Raw genomic sequence first — 23,071 nt, forward strand, 5'->3', positions numbered from 1 at the left:
AGGAAAAATCATACAGAACACTTTTCATCTGCCACTTTGAATTTTTGCAGGGACACTTCAAGTAGGGTAACTTTCTGTGGCCAAATATTTGCATATTGTCTTTTCATTGCTCTTTTCCCCTTCAGCCAACCGAGATAAAATATATATGTTAAATTCCAGAGATTTACATGAGGGCTAAATATAGGATTTGGGAAATAATGGAAATACAAAATGTAAAATGTAGGTTTAACATATTTGCCATTTGCCCTAGGATGCCAAAGGAGTCTGGGACTGGCCTACTTGAGTTTAAAAGTTTTCGTTACAATGAATATAGTAACAATGTGACTCTTCTAGCAACACACCATTCCATCGCCTGTAAGTGATATATAGTTTTGTGGCTCTAGCTATTATGATAGGAGAGTGGAAATTGGGGAGATCTTGGTAAATAGCTAAGAGCACAAATAAGGAGAGATGGCCAGTGATTACTATACAAATACTTTTATGACTTGTTTATATAACCTCCTATACTGTGAGTTCTCTTAGGTAAGAAAACAGCCTAACCATCTGTGAGTTCATAATTGGACTTTTAAGTTTAGCCATTTAAAAAACTGTCCTTTAGTACACCATACTTTCTAGTACCTCATACACAAGACCTATAAAACACGATTATGTCCTATTGTATACAACTAAAACAAGCAAATGTGTACAATGTTATACCACAAGCAAATCATGGCTACTTCATAATACAATCAGAAGGCAGGATAGCACATATAGGGATGCCATATGACTTATATTTTTGTGACGGCCATGGAAATGCCTAGGAGAGCAGAAACAAGGGCGAGCAGAATATCCAAGAGAATGACTCTCACAGTCCCAACATGTTTGGTGGGTCAAGATTGGAAGAAACAGATTCAGCTAGGCCACACCTCTCCATGCACTACATACCCAGGAAAAAAGAGGTAGGCTTGCATCCTTGGTCGTGAGTACAATTCTTTTGTTACTCACCTTTGTTTGCATATAATAGTATTTACTCACCTACAAATACAGATTTATTCAAATAAAATAATTCCTAGGTTCTCATAGTTCTGAATATTGATCATGTAATCTTACCTACTGTTGTAGTTATTTTATTCTAATATGCTCATCCTGCCTGCACTCTAAGAAAAAGAAAAAAGAAAAATCTCTAAGCATGGATGTAATTATTAGTTAAGGCTAAATTTCACAAAGTTCTGTCCAGTTAGATAAGGAATTCTTTTACATTATGCCACTTTCAAGTCTCAATTTTTATCATGTCTGACTTTCCTCATCACTCACTGCTCTTTTTTTTGCTCTGAAATTATCTGCAAGACCAGGACTGATGAGCAGGTTTCCATTTACGATCCACTGGTGATTACTGTCCCTTTCCATAGGCCAGAAGGCCTGTTTAACATTTTTAATTGTCAGATACTTGAACCACCAACCATTTTCCTGCTTACTTAGAACCGGTTTACAGCTCTACTCAACTGGTAAAAAACTCAGCTTATTTAAATATGTTTATTACATATGACAACTTCATGTATGTAGTGAATATTTGTTATGAGTTATCCTCCCCAAGAAGGGCCTTCAGTAACTGTTCAACTTGCAGCTGAGCTTACTATTTTCACAGAAAAGATGCTATAGATGTTATTATTCTAGCAGATTTCTAATTCTCAAACATCAAAATATCTCCAGTGACTTTTCATTTGGGATTTTCACAGACCCACATTTCTTATGAATTAAATCAAGTCATAAAAAGCTTATTTTACACATAGGCTTACTTATATATATATATTTCATAATTCTGTCTACTGTGACTCCTATACTCCCAAATTTTCCTTATCTATGTCCCTTCTTAATCTCCCTTTCTTTAGTATGAATTCTCTGATATTGAATAAGGTGTAAGCTATGGCTAGAAGTACCCCTGTAATCATGACAACTATAGGATTCCCTCCAGTATGAATTCTCTGGTTTTGTGTAAGGTTTAAGCCACAGCTAAAGGTCCTTCTACGTTTATTATATTCATGTATTGATGACTAACAGCGTTCTCACATTATAAGGATTATACATTATGAGGATTTTGTTTCAGTAGGAATTCTCCAGCTGAATGACCTAAAGACCTTTCTCTACATTGATTACAATCAGGGCTGTTACTTCCCAAAGTGAATCATCTCATGCTAAGAAAGGTCTGAGAGGTTTGGTGGTTCTACCATAGCTGAAAAAACTTAAATACACCCTTGGACTGAGTATTTCCAGTCTTAGTATAAATTCAACAGAATTACATACACACACACAAAGACACATACAAGAATATTTATAGTAGTATTTTTATTACAACACAAAATTATAAAAAATACAAATATCCATCAAGAGGATAGATAAATAGCATTATATTCTTAAAATGGAATAGTATACAGAATGGAAATGAATACACTACTGCCACATGCAATAATGTCTGAATCTTAAAAATGTTGAGTGAAACAAGACACAAAAGAATTCACGATGTATGATAAAATATATATAAAGTTTAAAGACATGCAAAAACTACTTCATGATGTTTAAGCCAGAGAAGTGGTAATCTTTGGGGAAGTAATAACTACTTTTTATTCTACAGACTGCAATGAGAAATATACTTCCTATTTTCTTTCTCTTATTGAGACTGATGATTATAACCATTTTGTATCTTGCCTCTGGATATATTATAGAAGTATTTTTTTTATAAACTGAGTCAGCAGAACTTGAAAACTTAAAAAATTAGCTTCATTGCTGATAGCATTCAATAACAATGATCATACCCATTTTATATGCTAGTAAACAGCAGATAGTTACATGGTATGGCAATTTAAATAAATAACTCATTACATTTGTGATTAAAGTTACCTTATAAACATGTTTAAGCATGCTTTAAAAAAAAAACTAAAGGGTTATAATAACTTGGAAAGGCTTCACAAAGAAATCACACCATTTATTGCATTTCCATGTTTTCTCCCTTGTGAGTTCTCTGATGGACAATGAGGTTTCTCTTATAACTGAAGGACTTACCACACTCATTACAAATATAGGGTTTCTCCCCTGTGTGAGTTCTCTGATGTACAATGAGATTTGTCTTCTGGCGAAAGCACTTCCCACATTCATTACACTTATATGGTTTCTCTCCTGTATGAGTTCTTTGATGATGAATAAGATATGACTTCCTGCTAAAGGCCTTCCCACACTGAGGACATTCATAGGATTTCTGCCCTGTATGTATTTTCTCATGTACAGTGAGGGTTGCTTTCTGGCGAAAGGACTTCCCACATTCATTACAAATATAGGGTTTCTCCCCTGTATGAATTCTCTGATGTAGATTGAGATTTGTCTTCTGACTGAAGGATTTCCCACATTCATTACATTCATAGGGTTTCTCTCCTGTGTGAGTTCTGTGGTGGTCAATGAGGTATGACTTCATTCTAAAGGCCTTCCCACAGTGAGGACATTCATAAGATTTTTCTCCTGTATGTGTTCTCTGGTGTGCTACGAGGGTTGTCTTCTGGCGGAAGGACTTCCCACATTCATTACAAATGTAGGGTTTCTCTTCATTATGAGTTTTCTCATGAAGAGCAAGGGTTGTCTTCTGGGAGAAGGATTTCCCACATTCATTACAAATATAGGGCTTTTCCCCTGTATGAGTTCTCTGATGTACAGTAAGGTTTGCCTTCTGGTGAAAGGACTTCCCACATTCTTTACAAATATAGGGTTTCTCTCCTGTATGAATTCTCTGATGGAGAGAGAGTGTTGTCTTCTGGCGGAAGGACTTCCCACAGTCATTACACTCATATGGTTTCTCTCCTGTATGAGTTCTCTGATGACGAATCAGGTGTGACTTCAATCTGAAGGCATTCCTACATTGTGGACATTCGTATGATTTCTCCCCTGTATGTGTTCTCTGATGATCAGTGAGGGCTGTCTTTAGGCGGAAGGACTTACCACATTCATTACAAACAAAGGGTTTCTCTCCTGTGTGAGTTCTCTGATGATCAATGAGATATGACTTTCTTCTAAATGAATTTCCACATTGATGACATTGATAGGGTTTTTCTTCTGTGTGAATTCCCTGATGTAGAATCAATACTGACTTCCTGCAGAAGGACTTTCCACATTCAGTGCATGTATGTTTTTTTTCAATATTTGTTGCTCTTCTCCTTTTATTATATTCAGATGGGTTTTCCCTTCTGTAAGCTCTATTAGGTGTAATTAAGTCTCCTTTTTTAAGGAAAGATTTCTCACAGTCATTACACCCAAATGACTGTGCTGGAGTTTCCATCTTATGATACTGCATAAGCACTTCATTATGACTGACAACCCTGCCATGCTGATTATGGGATCTGACTCCAGGGTGAGCTGTCTCTGGCTTACTACTGAGGAGTGATTTCCCATATCCATTATACTCACTAAGTCTCTTTCTTGAAGGACTTAGATTACTGATGATTAATTCTGAAACATTTTTAAAAATCTTCCCATGAGTATCATATTCAGGAGGTAGATTTTTTGAATTAACAGAGTTTTTGCTTATAGTAAATGTCTTCTCATGTGCATTACTGTTTTCCTTAATCAGCTTTTTCTGGTTGATGAATACAACTGATCTAGAATACTTATCTTGATGTTCCTTGAATTTCACTAAAAAGTCTTCAGCTTTCCAATTTTCTTCTAGAAAAGAATATAATTAATAACAATTTGTGAATCTGCACACATTTGCTATGGAAAGTAATTGTACTAGGGTCTAGCATATGAGGCCAAAAAAGACCCAAGACAAATGCCTCCAAGCCTGGGAAAAGACAAAGAACCTAAATAAAAACTATGCTTCAGTGCAGAAAAGGATGAAAAAATAAGCAATGGATGCTAGTAACTTTTGCACTTTGCACCAGAACTTCATGCAGAAAGCAAAATGAAAAAGAAGCAGTGAGAAGACAAAGACTGGTGGCAGAGGGACTGATGCCTGGATAGGTGGATTCAGAGGTGACGAAGTGAACCTATCCAGGGCATTAAGCTTTAAGTAGGAGAGACAAGAAAGATTAGTAAAAAAGCTTGTTCAGGGGAAATATTAGAGGAACGACTACTTTTGGAGCACACAGATCAGTGCCTATACTTATATACACTCATCCCTTGATTGCGAGGTGGAACACTTCCAGTTGTTTCACCACTCCCTACTATGTAGCCATCAATGGCTAATTAATCTTTCTATGATTCAATTAATTTCCTAGTGTTAAGAAAAACGATCCAACAGTCTGGGTTCTAATCCTCCATATGGCTGGGAATCATTTTCTCTTGTGAGGGAAGAACTAGGAAAACATCTCCAACAGGAACTTTAAAACTGACTAGGGGTATATTCACTGGTGTATTCAGATCGCTGTTACTATCAATTCTTTCAGAATTGTTCAATAACAAAACTCTCATGACCATCAACTATAACTGTTCCTTGTTTTAATTGCTGGCTTATTTGTTTAGGTTTAAAGAAAAACTGGTTCAAGTCTTACCCCAATATGATAACATTTCTTAACTCCAGTTTTCTATATGGTGGACTAGAAAGAGCAGACTGTTCATTCTAGTTCTAAATCATCATTAACCTTGACCTTCATTTCTCTTATAAATTTTTAACTATATCTGACTTCTCTTACTTTGTAATCACCCACATCTACTGGAACAATGTTAAATCTAGGCTCAAAAATTGATATTTTTCTTGACTCCATTGCCTCCAATATTAACATACAAGGAATTTCTCTTGTAAACAAAACTTTACATCACCTAGATTCACTTTTTGTCTTCAAACAAGTTTTCAGGGTTGTCCACATATCTGACAAATCTCACCTGTAACAAGTTTGACTGATTGATTGATTGCCCTATAAATACCTCACTTATTCCTAATCACATGCTTTTTGCTCATGTTCTTTTAGTCAGTTGGCTTGTCTTCCAGTCTTATTTCTACTCATATTTAGAGAATCTTCAAGAAAATGCTACCGTTTTATGATCTCAAAAGCCCTTCACATATTTCCCATCACCTTAAGCACTATTTCTTTATAACATGAAAATAACTGTGGTCTAGAAAAATCATTTTGACAAATCTTTTTACAAGCTTACACTGTGTCATAAATATTTTGTGAAAATGCAGACTTTGATAGTAATCCTTTCTCATTGAAAGGAATACTTTATCGGTTATCTCCTTTGAACACTTCTGAGTTTACATTAACACCATGTATCACAGATAGGTAGTATTTGGTAGAATTCACCCATTCCATCACAATGTATAGGGCCATGGCCTGAGCAGGTACATCTGAAAGGAACTTACCAGTATATGCTTTCTGAATGGAGGAAAAAGATATCTCCCTTAGCCCCACAAACAGTTAATGAAGCAACTACTGAATATCTAACATATTATATAATAAGCAAAGAAGATTCAAACAGAGGATCTTGTCTGTTGTCTTTGGAAGAAAGAATCCTTAAGCATAAACCATGCATAATCATGTATCAAATTATATAATCATATCCAAGAATTGTATGTGCTGTAATTAGCAAGCAGCATGGGAATTCAGAAAAAGAAAAGGTGGATATGATGTGGAATAGTCAAAGAATAGTTCATGGAGAAGAAATCTCAAGACTTAACTTAAAAGATATACAGTATATGGCAGTCAGAACACAACACAATGACAAATATAGATATCACGACAAATCCTACATGTATGGAGAACATTAGGAGACTATACAAAGTGGAAATTAGCACGAGTTTTCCAAAGAGAGAGAGAAATAAACTCAAAAAGCCCAGATGAGGGCTTATTATGGTAGTCCTTGAATGAAGAAGAATTTCAATTTCATATATTAGGGAACAAATGATGATATATCATGTCAGGAAAGTAACAATATAAAGAGAAAGAATTAGGACAAATTCTAGCAAAGCCAAATTGTTATTACAGTAGTCAAGATATGAAATAAGATAGCTGTCATTTTGTATGATGTGAGAAATAAAAATATGAGAGGATGTAAAATATGTTTCACAGGCTGATAAACAATACAAATTGTGAAGAGATCCACATGAGATGACGACAGAGACAGAAGAATCAAGCTGATATCACGGCAAGAAAAAATAATTTGGAAATAGATAATGGGAAAGAATTTAAGAGCTAGGAAAGTTAGTAATTTTCATTTTCAACATATTGTCACAAAATAGGTGAGACATTAGAGTGTAGAATTCCTAAAGGATTAAAGGTGGGGAAAATGGGCTGAATATGCCAGTGTCAGAGGCATCTACATAAAACAAAGACCTTACGTGCTGAGAATGGATGAGATTACTATAATTTAAGAGCAGATCCCTTGAGGACAAATCAGAGAAATAAGAGTGAGAGTCCAGTGAAACAATATTCATTAAAAAAAAAATGTGTTGACTATTATGTGCAGGCTTTGTTCCAGGCAATATGGCCACAGTGCTGAAGAAAACAGACCAAGCTGGAAACAGTAATCACTCAGGGAATCAGGAAAAGAGTGAGTTAGTGTTTTACCCAAACCAACAGCTGATTTCAGGAATGATCAGCCATACAAAATGAACCATGAAAGTTTAATGGAAGAAAATGGTAACTGTGGAATTATCAGTCTGGGCCAAGACAAGCAAGTTTTAAAATTAATGACTAGATGTGTAGTTAAGAATGGGAACTTAGACTTAGTACAGAAAACAAATCTGAGGTAACATAAAACAAAGAGAAAGAAAGAAAATAGAAAGCAACTAAGGAGAGAAACATTAACCAAAAATTTTCTCTTTTTTAAAGACAGACTTAAGAATGCCTGAAAGAAATCTATCCAAGGAGATAAAGGACTGAGAATGCTAGAAAAAGACACAAATCAAGAAAAAAGATCTAAAAGAAGGAAGGCTTATAGTACATTTTGATTAAGTTAAGAGTGGGAACTACCTTTGATAACATTAAGAAAACTCAGGAAAAAAATAAGATTTTACTTTATTTTTTTCCTTTTTCTCCCCAAAGCCCCCTGGTACATAGTTGTATATTCTTCGTTGTGGGTCCTTCTAGTTGTGGCATGTGGGACGCTGCCTCAGCGTGGTCTGATGAGCAGTGCCATGTCCGCGCCCAGGATTCGAACCAATGAAACACTGGGCCGCCTGCAGTGGAGTGCACGAACTTAACCACTTGGCCACGGGGCCAGCCCCAGGAAAAAAGCATTACATGGGAAGGGTAATATTTGAAAGTTTGACTTAAGTTTTGCAGGCACGAAGGTCTTTTCAAAGGTTTTAAAAAATACTCCCAAAATATCTCAAAGGTGCCATTCACCACATGACCACTTTAAAAGTTAAAAGTTATTTTCCACTAGATTTCACGTGCCTGAGAGCCAGAAACTCACCTAAGCAGGTATGACCTGTAAATGATGTCCATGGCTCTTCTCCTCGTTCCAACTTGAGGATCACCTCAGGCTTGGTCATGTGACACCCTGATAAGGGAAGATTTGGATTAAGTTGCTTAGGCTTCAGTACATTTGAAAAATTAGTAAGGTGCATGTTCAGTAATACAATTTAAGATACTCCTCCTTTGTGTAACAGTAAACTTAACACCTAGCAGTGGGCAAGTGAAGACATATTCATCCTTCCTGATAACCAAAAAGAATTCATCACCTCTTATCCCTAAAATTCAAGATCACACATTCTTTAGGCACTTTGAAAGGAAATGCATGCTACTAAAGTTTCACAGAGAGTTTTCTCACCCACAGAAACAAGGTGGCAATAGTTTTCCAACATCACATCCATGTATAGAGTCTTCTGAGCAGGATCCAGGTGCTGCCACTCCTCCCGAGAGAAGTCCACAGTCACATCCTTGAATGACACGGATCCCTGAAATGGATTGGACTGTGATCAGAACAAGGTGATGAGATACTGGAGACTAGTTTTAATCCTATTCCTTTGTGGCAGTCATATGAAAAGTTGTAAAGAAAACCTATCATTTTTCTTGTTTTGTGATTTACATTGCAAGGAAAACAAAAATCAAGGTAGATGTACAGAACAACAAATTTACTTAATAACTCATATTCTAAAAGTATTTACTGTGAAGTCACTTTGTACCCAAAACTGTATTCGTTTACTGGGGTGCCAAGACATACAAAACACTGTCCCTGCTCATGAGTAGCTACAGCCTCAAAGCATGTTAATACATACCTTCAAGAAAGTATGTGTAAACACAAACCTGCAAGAAAGTGTTACAGGTACAACACAAGTATTTACAGGATGCAGTGTGTCACAGGGCAGAAAAATTTCTCAGGCTTCACTGAGGAGGCAAATTTTTCCCCTTTGAGATCAATGTGTTTATACAGGAAGACTATAAAATGCATGGGAGAGAGTTTCGGCATCCAGCAAAAATAGAGTGAACTGGTCAGGAAAACAATCCCTCAGATAATCCCTCAGATAATATGAAATCTGAACACAATATATAACAAACAACTAACAGAAGACACTGGAAAGCAATCAAAGCAAGCAGAAACTGGAAGAGAGTTTATCCTTAAGGGACAGAAACTGCAATGGGTAAGAATTGTTAAGTTTGTGGCTTTTTTTGCATGAAGGTACCCAAAACCCCATGGATTACTTCCTCAAAGGTGGTGGTGGACAGAATTTAGGACTGGCAGATGAGCTGGAGATTCAGGGATAAATTCTGGAAGTGAGAGAACTACAGAAAGGATCTGAGTATAAACTCTGCCAGAACTCCAGGTTGATAGTTAAACTAAGCAACTGTTGGTGAGATCACAGAGGGCTTAGCAAAAAGCAGACAGAAAGATACCAGAAGAGTCTTGAAAAACAAAAGTGCACCTAGTGAGATTCTGAGATGTCTGCATTTTTGATTAACAGCATTCCACAACCTTCTCACAGCTCAAGCAGAAGAAAATTGAAGGCTTACTGGATCAACGTGTTAGAAGTTGGGGCTGAAAAAGCAGCAGGAAGTATAAGGGATGAAGTCCTGGATGAAAGAGAACTAAAGAAAATTAGCCCCAAAAATCAAGTATAAACACGCACCAATTCCTTGACTGAGAGTTAAGGTACTTAAAGACAAGGAAAACCCACCTCCCCTTGGGGGCCAGGGCAAAAAGCAGCAGCTGGAAGCTTAAAAAACCAAGCAGATATGTCAGCTGCCTCACACTTGAGGAGGGGGGACAGAGGGCAGAGTGTGAAGTTTGATTCCAAGCAAGTTAATTGCCTACTAGAACAAAAAAAACAATAATCCTCTGAAAAACAGACATAAAAGAATTCAGATTACTATAATATATTATTCATGATGTCTAGGTTTCTAGCAAAAATTACTAGGCCTACAAACAAAACAAAAAAGGAGAGGGAATATGACCCATAATAAGAAAATGTCAATCATGGAAACTAAATCCTAGTGGGTCCTGATGTTGGATTTTGTCAGAAAAGCCTTCAAATATTCTAAATGTGTTCAAAAAAGTAACAGAAAACTTGGCATGGGACCTCAAAATGTAAACTATGCAAATAGCACCAAATGAAAATTCTAGACCTGAAAAGTACAAGAACTGCAATGGAAAATTCACTAAATAGGCTCAACAGCAGACCAGAAATAGAAAAAGGAAGAACCAGTAACTTTGTAAATAGATCTACAGAAATTACGCAATCTGAACAGAAAGAAAAAAGAATAAGAAAAAACTAATAGAATTACGCAGATCTATTCACCCACAGATCTGTGGGTCAATTTCAAAGTAATCCAATACAGATGTAATTGGAATCCCTGAAAGAGAGAAAAAGAAAGGGTCTGAAAAACTTTTAAGGAAATAATGGCCCAACACATTTACAGTTACTAAAAACTTTAAGTTACATACTGAAAAAGCTTAATGAACCCCAAAAGGATAAAAACCAAAGAAACCACACTTAGAAAATCCTAATCAAATAGCTAAAAGCCAAAGATAACGTCAACCAAGAATTGTATATTCAACAAAATTATCTATTACAAACAAAGGCAACATAAAGCTATTTTCAGATAAAATCTGAGAGAATTCACCACTATCAAACTGTACCATCAAAAACAGTAAAGGAATTGCTTCAGGCTGAATGTACAAATGACATCAGATGATAACTAAGGTCTTTAGGAAGGAATGAAGAGGATGAGAAAAGTTACATATAAAAGAACATAAATACTCATTTCCTTCCTTCTTTAAAAGACACCACTGTTTCAGGCAGGGGTTGGTCAACATTTTATGTTGTTTTAGCACGAAAGCAACCACAGTAGTATGCAAAATGAATGACCAAAGTTCTGTTTCTATAAAACTGCATGCATGGACACTAAAATGTGAATTTCATAAAACTTTCATAGGTCAGAAATATTTTGCTTTTGCATTTTTTTCAAACATTTGAACTATAAAAACCATTCCTAACTCATAATCTGTACAAAAGCAGGCAGCAGGTTGGATTTGGCCTGTGAGTTGTAGACTCTTCGCTTAGAATAAGCATTCTAGCACCATTTATTACAAGCATAAATATCACATACATGGCAAACAAAAGAACAGAAGATGGAGAGGTCAGTAATTAGAAATATAATGTTGCAAGATTGAGGTATTTTACCTTAAGTAATTCAGTATCATCTCTAAGTAAATCACAATAAGTTAAAGGTGCATATTGCAATCCCTAAAGCAACCAAAAAAAAAAAAACAATGCAAACAGATATAACTAAAAAGGCAACACAGGAATCAAAGTGAATTATTAAAATATATTTGACTGACATAAAATACAAGAAGATGTAGGAACAGATGAACATAAACAGGTTAGGAGGAACCTTAAATGCATATTTCTAGCTATAAGAAACCAATCTGAAAAGGCTACAGACTGTATGATTTCAACTATACGACATTCTGGAAAAGGCAAAACTATAGAGATAGTAAAAAGATCAGTGGTTGCCACTGCCAAAGATTAGGGGAGAGGGAGGGATGAAAGGTGGAGTAGGGAGGATTTTTAGGGCAGTGCAACTATTCTGTGTAATTCTATAATGGTGGATACATGTCATATTTGTCAAAATCCACAGAATAAACAATATCAAGAGTGAACCCTAATGGAAACTACAGACTTTGGGTGATAATGATGTGTCAATGTAGATTTATTGATTGTAAGAAATGTACCACTCTGAGGCGAGATGTTGGTATGGGAGAGGCTACGAATATGTAGGAGTAGGGGGTAAATGGAAACACTCTGTACTTTCTAGTCAATTTTGCTGTGAACCTAAAATTTCCCTAAAATATAAGTAAAAGGATAAAAATAAACACACAAACACAACAGGTTAGGCAATCAGAAAACAAATAACAAAATGGCTGCCCTAAATCTAACTATACCTTTAACTGTATTAATATAAATGGACTAAACACTCCAGTAAAAAGGCCAAGATTATTAGAATGTATAAAAAAGCAAGACAAATATATTCTATCTACAAGAGACATATTTTAAATACCATAGACACAAATATGCTGAAAGTAAAAGGATGGAAAAAGATATTCAAACACTAAATATGGAACAGCTGATGTGGCTATAGTAAAAGTAGACAAAACAGATTTCAAGTTGATGAGTATTACTACTACAGACAAGAAAGGGACACTTCATAATGATAAAAGAGTAAATACATCAGGAAAATCTAACAATTACAAATGTATATGTACTTAAATAAGAGAGTTTCAAAACACATGAAGCAAAAATTGACAAAAGTTGGAATAAGATTTTAAAGTCCAAAATCACAGTTAATGTTTGTCAGGAACTGAAAGAACTAGACCAAAATGGGAAAAAAATCTGTAAAGATTTAGAAACTCTAGAATACTGACAACCACCTAACTCATTTGATATTTATAGACCAAAATTTTCAATAATTTCATAACACATACATTTTTCAAGAGCAAATGGACTATACACCAAGACAGAACGTAAACAAATCTTGATGGATTAAAGACAAATCATACAAAGTATGTTCTCTGACCACAATTGAACTAAATTAGATATCAATAAAAATAACACATCTAGACAAGCCCCAAACGTTTGGACATTAAACTATCCTTTTCCAAGTAACCAATCTTGGGCCAAAGAATAATTGAAAAGAAAATTTTCATGAACTATTTTCAACTAAATAAAAATAGATCAAAATTTGAAGATGCAATTAAAACAGGCTAAGAGAGAAACTTGTAGGTTTAAATGCTTATATTAGAAAACAAGAAACATCTAACATCAATAATTTAAACTTTTATCTTGAGCTTTAAAAAAGAGTAAATTAAACCTAAAGCAAGTAGAAGGAAATAGTAAAGATAAAAGCAAAAATCAGTGAAATAGGAAATGAATAAGAAAAAGGGAAAAATCAATGAAACCTGAAGCCAAATCCTTGAAAGTATCAATAAAATTTAAAAACCTCTAGTTAGATGGATTAAGAAATTAAGAAGGATGTCATATATGCCCACTCTGAGATCCTACAGATATTAAATAGATAACAAGATTATAAACAAATTAAAGGCAATAAATTATACAATGTAGATGAAACAGACAAATATTCACTTAAAAAACATGTTACACCAGAAGAAAAAAACCTGAAAACTCAACTATTAAAGATATTGAATTTGCAATTTAAAAAGTTCCCACAAAGATTTTCCAGGCTCAAAAGACTTCAAGGTAAATTCTATCAAACATTTAAGAGGTAATGAGAATATTACACTAACTCTTAAAAAAAACAGTGGGGGGGAAAAAACAAACAGTAGACTGGGTAGCACTTTCCAATTCATTTTATGAGGGGAATGTTACACTGTTACCAAAACCAGGAAAAGACATTCAAAGAAAATTATAGACCAGTATCCTTGAAGAATACTGATAAAAAACCATAAAATATTAGCAAATTGAGTAAGGTGATATATAAAAAGCACAACACATTATGACCAACTGGTGCTTATCCCTGGAATGCACAGTTGGTATAACATCTGAAAATCAATAATGTAATCATCATAATATTAGAATAAAGCAGGAGAAAAACTATATAATCATTTCAAATGAAGAAAAAGCATTAGATAAAATTTAACATCTATTTATATCAAAAACTCCCAAAAGTAAAAATGGAAACAGGGCTGGCCCGGTGGTATAGTGGTTAAGTTCGTACGCTCTGCTTTTGCAGCCTGGGGTTTGTGGGTTCAGATCCCAGGCACAGACCTACACAGTGCTCACTGGGCCATGCTGTGGAAGTGTCCCACATACAAAATAGAGGAATACTGGCACAGACGTTAGCTCAGGGACAATCTGCCTCACAAAAATTTTTTTTTAAATATTAAATAAAATAAATTAAAAAAAAAAAAGAATTTCTTCAACCTGATGAAATGCAACTACAAAACACTTACAGCTAACATTGTACTTAATGGTGAACGACTGTTTTCCCCCTAAAATCTGGATCAAGAAAAGGGTGTCTCACCAATTCTATTCAACACTGTAGACAATACATAAAGAATGAAAAAGAAATAGAAGGCTACAGACTGGAAGGGGAGAAGGCAAACTGTACTTACAGATAACATGACCAGATATGTAGAAAGTCCCAAGGAATATACAGCAAAGAGTACTAGAAACAATAAGTGAATTTAGCAAGGTCATAGAATACTTACATCAAAATACAAAAATCAATTTTTTTATATACTAACAATAAACAATTGAAAATGAAATTAAAGAATAAAATTAACGAATATTTGCAAGACCTGTACACTGAAAACTACAAAACACCGCTGAGAAAAATAGAGAAAGACCTAAATAAACATGGAGATACACCAGGTTTACAGACTGGAAGATTTACTACCATTAACACATCAATTATCTCCAACCAATCTATAAAGTCTTTGAAAACCAATCGGAATCCAAGTAGCTTGTTTTACAGAAATCGACAAGTTGATTCTAAAATTTACATGGAAATATAAAACACCTAGCAAATCTAACACCAGTCCAAAAAAGACAGAGTTGGAAGATTCACATTACCGAATATCAGGACTTAATACACTAATCAAAACTGTGTTATACTAGGGAAAGCAAAAATATACAAATCAATGAAACATACTACAGAAATACAACTATGGATATATGGTCAAATGACTGTCAACAAAGGCTCTAGGATAATTCAGTAGAGAAAGGATGTCTTTTCACAAATGACTCTGGAAAAACTGGATATCCATTAAAACAAAAACAAGGAACCTCAACTCTTACCTTATAGTATACAAAAGAATTATGTTGAAATGGATCATTCACCACTTAAAAGGAAACCTAAAACCATAATACTTATATTCTTTTAAGCATTCTTATAAACAAAGATTAAAATATGTCCACCATGGAGTATGCAAAGATTTCTGAGGTAGAACACAAAAAGCATGGATCATAAAATTCAAAAACCTGATGAACTGGATTTTTGTCAAAATTTAAAACTTCAGCTCTGAAAGACACCATTAAGAAAATAAAAAATCAAGTCATAGACTGGGAAAATACATTCACAGTACTTTTATCTGACAAAAGACCTACGTCTAGAAAATATAAAGAACTCTCACAGCACAAGACAACCAATCCAATTAAAAATTGGCAAAAGATCTGAAGAAACTCAGAAGATATATAAATGACAAATAAGCAAAATAAAAAATGCTCACCATTTTAAATCATACCAGGGAAATGAAAATTAAAACAATAATGAAATACCATTACACACCCACTAGAATAAATGAAATTAAAAAATGACCATACCAAATATTGGTGAGGATACAAAGCTGCTGTAACTTTCATACATTGCCAGTGGGAATGTAAAATGGCACAACCACTTTGCATAACAGTTTGGCACTTTCTTGTAAAGTTAAACACACATTTTTTTATACAACCCACTGATTCCACACCTAGGTATTTACCCACAAGAAATGAAAATATAGTCCACCCAAAGATTTCTATGTAAATGCTCACAGTAGTATCATTTAAATAGTCTAAAAGTAGGAAAAAAAATCTATCAAAAAGTGAGTAAAGAAGTTGTGGGATATTCACATACTGGAATACTCCTCAGCAATACAAGGAATGTTTTAATATACACAATAACATAAATGAATTTCAAAAACATTATGTTGAGTTAAATAGGCCAATCCCCCAAAAAGTACATATTCTATTATCCCATTTATATGAACTTTAGAAGAAGAAAGACACATAATTACTGAAGGCTGGGTGTGGCAATGGAGCAACTGGGGGCATGTGGGAACTTTTGGGAGTACTGGAAATTTTGTAATCTTGACCGTTGTGGTGATTACATAGATCTATACACTTTTCAAAGTTCATGAACTCTGCACTTAATGTGGGTGCTTTTTATTGTATGTAAATTATACCTCAATAAAGTTGATTAAAAAATATGGGTGAGTTTGGGGTTCTGCCTCGAGAATGGCAGAGTAGCTCTTACTTGACTGTTACTGCAGATAACACCTATAAACTCCAGATAAAATATAAAAAGCAACAATCTGAAAGCACTGCAAAGTGACCCAAACAGACAGAAACTGGAGAGGAGGGTTTACACTTGGGAGAACAGAAGAGCAACAGGAGAACTGTCAATTCACACCACTTGTAGCCTGAGGGCAGGTCCCAAGGAGACACCCTGTGTGGCAAATAAAATTCAGGTGGAAATCAATCCATGGTCTTACAGGCTTGAAGAACCAAAAGACCGAGTTTAGTGCAACAGGAGCAGCTGGAAAGGAAGTAGGGAAATCCCACAGAAACGGAAGCCAGAGAGGGGGCCCCAAGGACTTTGAATAGACTTTGTTCACACCTTTGGCTGATATCTCAGTTAGGCATGCACGGGCCAGAATCCAAGCACCCTGACTAAACGTGAAAGAAACAGAGCAGGGATTCAAGCTGCTACAAATCTGACAGTCTACAGTTTGAGGTTTGCTTTCAGCCAATTTTACTATCCAATAAAACAAAACAAATCAATACTCACTTCCATTTCTATGGAATTTAACTGCTAAAGAGATTCTCTTTTGCCATAAACAACTAAAGAACTGTATAAAATAGATTAAACATCTGTTTTCAAGTACTGGCCAGCTGACAGCATAGAATGGTGACCCCTGAAAGAAGGGAAACAAAGTAGGTTCTATGACTGCCCCAGCTTCCTGCCTAAAAGTAGTTTCTGGGTCCCAGGCCAGGGAGGGGAACCAGAAACAGAGCCCGGCAGTCACCCTGAGTTAAAGAAACATAAATGAGAATTTGAAGAGTCCAAGATGGCAAGAACTGCCAGGCAAAATACTGAAGAGGAGGAAGCAGCAGAGAGAGACCACTTTAGACAGCTGCAGAGTGATCCCCATGAATCTACGGCTGAAGACTGACCTGCAACGACAGGGAGTGAAACTCCATGAAGCGGGGGAAAGAATCAGAGGAAAGTAATAGGGCGAACAATTCCCAGAGCTCAAACAGGCGTGGGAACAGTTTGTTCTCCCACCAGCCAGAGTAGAGGGACCTGATACTACACAGGCTTTGGCAGAGCAGGGGTTGGCAAACTATTCATGTAAAGGGCCAGATAGCAAATATTCCAGGCTTTGTGGGCCATATCGTCTCTGCTACAACCACTCTGTAACTGTAGGGCAAAAGCAGTCATGAACAATATATAAGCAAGTAAGTGTGACTGTGTTCCAATATAACTTTTATTTAAAAAACAGGCAGCAGGCTGGATCTGGCGCATGGGGTATAGGTTGCTGACCTCAGTAATGGGACTAAATTAGCCTTAGACCAAATGCTGCTCTACACCAACAAAAGCTTAAATGCAAGCCTTAAAAGGGTCAAAACGATATGAGGTAACTGAACTCTTTAAAGGAACACAACAAAATACAGCATGCAGCAATTTAAAATTCAAGTAAAAAATTTCCAGGCAAGCAAAGAAGCAGGAAAATGGGATCTATATTCAGGAGGAAGAAAAAAACAAACAAAAACAAAACCAGAAATAACAGAGGTGATGGATTTAGCAAATAAAGATGTTAAACTGGGTCTTGCTCCATAAGCTCAAGAATGTAGAGGAAAAGATGAACATGACGAGAGAAACTGAAGATATGAAAAAGGATCATATAGAACTTGTAGAGAAGAAAAATATGAGATATGAAAAATCCAATAGATGGGAGCAACAACACATTAGCCATTGAAGAAGGAAAGAGCAGGGTACTTGAAAGAGAGCAACATAAGCTATCCAAAATGCTTTGGCAACTGGCTGCGTCCCAATGAAACTTTAGTTACAAAACCAAGTGGCATGCCTGATTGAGCCCTCAGATGATAGCTTGCCAACCCCTAGGCCTAGGGCAACCACTAAAAAAATAAAACAAAGATATACTTCTAATAAGTGAATAATAGAGAAAAAATGGAATCATAAAAAAGTTTCTCAATCCAAAAGAAAACAAGAAAAGAGAAAAAAGGAACAACAATAAAAAAAATTGGGAAAATAGGAAAGAAACAGAACTTCAAAATACGGTAAGTAAAAACTGATAGATTGAAAAGGAAAAATAAACAAAGCCACGATTATAATTGAAGATTTCAACTTTCCTCTCTCACTCATTGCTATAACAAATAGACTGAAAATCAATAAGGAGATAGAAGACCATCAGAATCAACCAATTTGACCTGATTATTTAGAAAATACTCCACCTAATAATACTAGAATACATTTTTTATAAGTGCACACAGAACATTCAAGTTAAACCATAATCTGTGTTACAAAAGAAGTCTCCACAAATTTAAGAAGATTTATATAGGGTATGTTGTCCGATCGCAACAGAATTAAACTAGAAATCAGTAACAGACAGATATTTGGAAAATCCTCAAATATCTGGAAATTAAATATAACTTCTAAAAAACCAATGGGTCAAGAAAGAAATCATGAGAAATTAGAAGATATTTTCAACTAAAAGAAAATGAAAATACAACATGTCAAAATTTGTTGAAGGCTACTTAAATAGTGCTTAGAGGGAAATTTATAACATTAAATGTTCTATTAGAAAAAAATAAAGATCTTATATCAATGATATAAGCTTCTATTCACAAAACTAGAAAAAGAGTTAATTAAACCCAAAGTGGCGAAAAGGAAAGGAAATAAAAAATGTAACAGCAGGAGGGAAGAAACAGGAAACAGGAACACAATGCAGGGAATCAATGAAACCAAAAGCTGGTACTTTGAAAAGATCAATGAAATTGATAAACCTCTAGCCAACTGACCAATGAAAAAGGTAAGAGACACAAACTGTCAATAACAGGAACGAAAGAGGGGCATTGCTACCTATTTTTACAAACATCAAAAGGGTAAAAAGAATATATTTTGAACAACTTTATGCCAATAAATTTATAACTTAGATGAAATGGACAAATTCTTTGAAAGACACAAATTATAAAAGCTCACTGAATAAAAAAATTGATAACCTGAATAGCCCTAATTCTATTAAGGAAATTGAACTGCTAGTTAAACACCTTCTCACGAAGAAATCTCCAGGCTCAGACGACTTCACTGGTGAATTCTAACAAACATTTAATGAAGAAATAATACCACTTCTGCACAAATTCTTTCAGAAAATAAGATGAGAGAATACTTTCCAACTCATTTTATAAGACAGCATTACGCTGATACCAAAACTAAACAAAGATATTAAAAGAAAAACTACAGACCAAATTCTTTACGAACAACAGACAAAAGAATCCTTAACAACGTACTAACAAATTCCTCAAACAATGTATAAAAAAATAATACTAGGGCTACTAAGTTGGTTTAACACTTCAAAATCAATCAATATAATTCATGTTATTAGAAAAAAGAAAAAAGCCATATATCATGCAGAAAAACCAATACATGTAGAAAAACGTCTGACAAAATTCAGCACCCATTCGTGATAAAAACTATCAGCAAACTAGCACTTCTTTTACCTGATAAAGAGCATCTATGTAAAACCTTTTGCTAATATCATACTTAATAGTGAAAGACTGAATGCTTTTCCCCTAAGTCAGCAACACGGCAAAAACGTCTGTTCTCACACTTCTACTCAACATTGCACTGGTTCTAAACAATGTAGTAAAGCAAGACAGAAATAAAAGGAATATGGATTCAAAAGCAAGAAGGAAAATAGTCATTATTCACATATGACATGATTGTCTATGTAGAAAATCCTAAAGCATCTATAAAAAAATTACTAAAACTATTACGTGAATTTAGAAAGACTGATCAATATACAAAAATCAATTGCATTTTCATATACTAGCAATAAATGATGGAACTTTGAGATAAAAATGAGTAGCATTTGCAATAGCATAAAAAAAACCTTAAAATAACAAAATATTTGCAACACTCTTACAGTGAAACAACAAAATATTACTAAGAGAATTTAAAGATCTAAATAAAAGGAGATGCGAGTTGGAAAACTATTATTTATTTATTTATTTATTCATTTTATTTTTTTCCTTTTTCTCCCCAAAGCCCCCCGGTACATAGTTGTATATTCTTCGTTGTGGGTCCTTCTAGTTGTGGCATGTGGGACGCTGCCTCAGCGTGGTTTGATGAGCAGTGCCATGTCCGCGCCCAGGATTCAAACCAATGAAACACTGGGCCACCTGCAGCAGAGGGCATGAACTTAACCACTCGGCCACGGGGCCAGCCCCTGGAAAACTATTATTAATAATTCCTATTCTTGAATTTAAACTTGAGCATTTTAACATTTTCTTCTCCCGTAATGGATTGTTTTTATACATTCCTTTAATGTGCTTTGGGTCTCATGCTATAAAAACCGTAAGAGTAATTATTTAATGTTATTGGTACAGAGTTTCTGTTTGGGATGCTGAAAAAGTTTGGGAACTAGACAGTGGTGACTGTTACACAACACTGTGACTATACCTAGTAGCAGTGAAGTACACACTTAAAAATGGTTAAAATGGTAAAATTTTGTTATGTATATTTTACCACACACACAAAAGTTAAACAGAAAAGCACAAGAAACACAAAGATCTGTAAGTGAGCACTGGGGTGAGCACGTGGAGGACTGGAAAAGGGGCAAAGGTGTTAAATGAGAAGATGAATGACCACTATGAGCGAGGCACCCAAATAAAGATGGTATCAGTGGGGATGAAGGGACCTGTGGTATAGGAATAAGATCCTCCACTAAATGATTGTGTGGTGAAAGAGGAGACATCTAACTCAAGTTAGCTGTACTAGCAGGTGGGTAGGGGCTGGGGACATAAGCAGGTTGGGAAAAAAACAAAAATAAAATAGGACGGGCAGGACATAATGAGGTAAATCTTGACCATGTGCCTGAAGTACCTGTGGAACATCAGGTGGGGATATTTCGTTGGAAGATGGACATGATTTTGACACTCAGGCCAGAGGTTTAGGATTAAAATTACTTGAGCATCATTAGAATAATAGTGGTAGATTGTGAATAGGAAGACGCGACTGTAAAGAGAAGAGAACCAATACAGAATAAGAACACCAGTATTTAAGAGGTCCAGATATAAAGATAAATTTTCTGAAAGAAAGAACCAGGAGAGAGTATGAACCAAGAGCAGAATATTTCAGGAGTTACACTCCTACTTAAGTATGGTGATTTAAGCATATATATTTACTTCCCATGCATCCAAATAAAAAAATTAGAGGAAATTTAAAAATAGGAATAAATCTTAACACAATTAGCATACTGGGGGAGTGTTACCGGCAGGCCACAGATTTTTAGGAATTGTTGGCAGCTATGAGCAAAACTGAAGGAGCAGACAGGAGAAATACAGAATTCTCAGTTCTTTGTACAATCTGCCAAGCATAGCTCTATTCTCGAAGCCTCAAGATAGGACTTCTCGCCACTGCTTAATAGCAATCTATCAATTCCCTCTCCATCTTGACTGTTTTTATCTAGATAAGGTCATGTGGTAATACATTCTCATTAAATTTGAGGAAATGCACTTTTGTCCCAGCATTGCTTCCGGGAGAAGATTGAGAAAGATGTTGAATGATACACCCACTTAATGTGTGAACGCTGATTAAAATTAGAAGGAGCACTTGTGGAAGGTAAAGGCTTATTTGGCCAATATGGGAAGAAATGGGACCACGTGCCTGAAGGGGAAGATAGGCCAGGAGGATTTCAGAACAAGAAAGGCAAATGCTCAAATGTCCTTTAAAAAAAAAAAAAGAAAAGAGAGAGGAACCATCACCTCACCTGAGCCATGGTTTTGAGATTTGCAAAAGATGACCAGTCTTCCTCTGGGCTCCTCTTTAGAAAAGGGGCAGTTCCTAAGAAGGCAAAGCCAAGATGAAAAGAAGCCACATGCACCCCACATGCCTTATAGCTCTCTTATGATTTACGACTCAATTAAAATTGGCTCCGTTTCCCTTGCTTTGGCCCTCGTCCACTCTGCACATCCCACATAAATACAGTGGGGAGAATGAGCCAGGCAAATCTTATTTTATCCCCAAAGCCAGAGATACAGGCTCTTGGGGCAACAGGTTAGGTTCTGGGCAAGCTCCCCTCCTCTCCAGCACCATCTTTTCTCTCCTAAGCAGACTACTGTTATTAACTACCTCCAACCTGCTCTCCATTAGGGCTCTACCATTTATACCACCATCTGCAATATATCGGAATACCTGTCACTCTATATGCTAATATATACTATGATACAAACTTCTTGATGCCTGCCTATCTACTAGGTATAAATTGTGGTTCTAATTTTTATTTTTTTTATTATGGAAGAAGATAGGCTGCTTTTCATAAGTCACAAAACATCTTTAGTTTCTTATCTGTGAAAGGTCTAATTCTTTCACTTTTCTGTTAGGTTATTTTTATTTTCTGGATTGATCTTATTTAAAAGAAGGAGATTAATCCTGTATTTACTTAATTTTTTATAGTTTCTCATTTGAATTTGCATTCTTCCCATGCAAAAATAACTTAAAAAAAAGATTATTGGGCCATCTGGTTTAGTACCATCCGGTATTCAGTAATCTATATTTCCTCCACTCATCAAAACTGCCATCTTTATCATATACTTTATTTCCTTTATACATTTGAGTAGATCTGGACTTCATATTTAGTTCCACTGATCTGTGCA

At 35.4% G+C, this 23,071-nt stretch overlaps 1 protein-coding gene across 7 annotated transcripts in view; it reads right to left on the reverse strand.

Moving 5' to 3' along the window:
* ZNF567 (zinc finger protein 567) overlaps nucleotides 1-23,071 on the reverse strand; it is a 25,387-nt gene continuing 2,316 nt past the window's right edge. For 6 of the 7 annotated variants that reach the window (XM_014848740.3, XM_014848739.3, XM_070498985.1 and 3 more), the window contains exons 3-6: nucleotides 22,186-22,259; nucleotides 8,728-8,854; nucleotides 8,371-8,457; nucleotides 1-4,680 (exon numbers count right to left, since the gene is read on the reverse strand). In XM_014848740.3, the coding sequence (XP_014704226.1) occupies nucleotides 2,960-4,680; nucleotides 8,371-8,457; nucleotides 8,728-8,854; nucleotides 22,186-22,194 (1,944 nt within the window). In that variant the 5' untranslated portion in view covers nucleotides 22,195-22,259 and the 3' untranslated portion in view covers nucleotides 1-2,959. The remainder of the gene's footprint in view (nucleotides 4,681-8,370; nucleotides 8,458-8,727; nucleotides 8,855-22,185; nucleotides 22,260-23,071) is intronic. The other variant, XM_070498988.1, reaches the window with a different exon arrangement.

The sequence above is a fragment of the Equus asinus genome, chromosome 26 (genome assembly GCF_041296235.1).
Source record: "Equus asinus isolate D_3611 breed Donkey chromosome 26, EquAss-T2T_v2, whole genome shotgun sequence".
Classification (NCBI taxonomy): domain Eukaryota; kingdom Metazoa; phylum Chordata; class Mammalia; order Perissodactyla; family Equidae; genus Equus; species Equus asinus.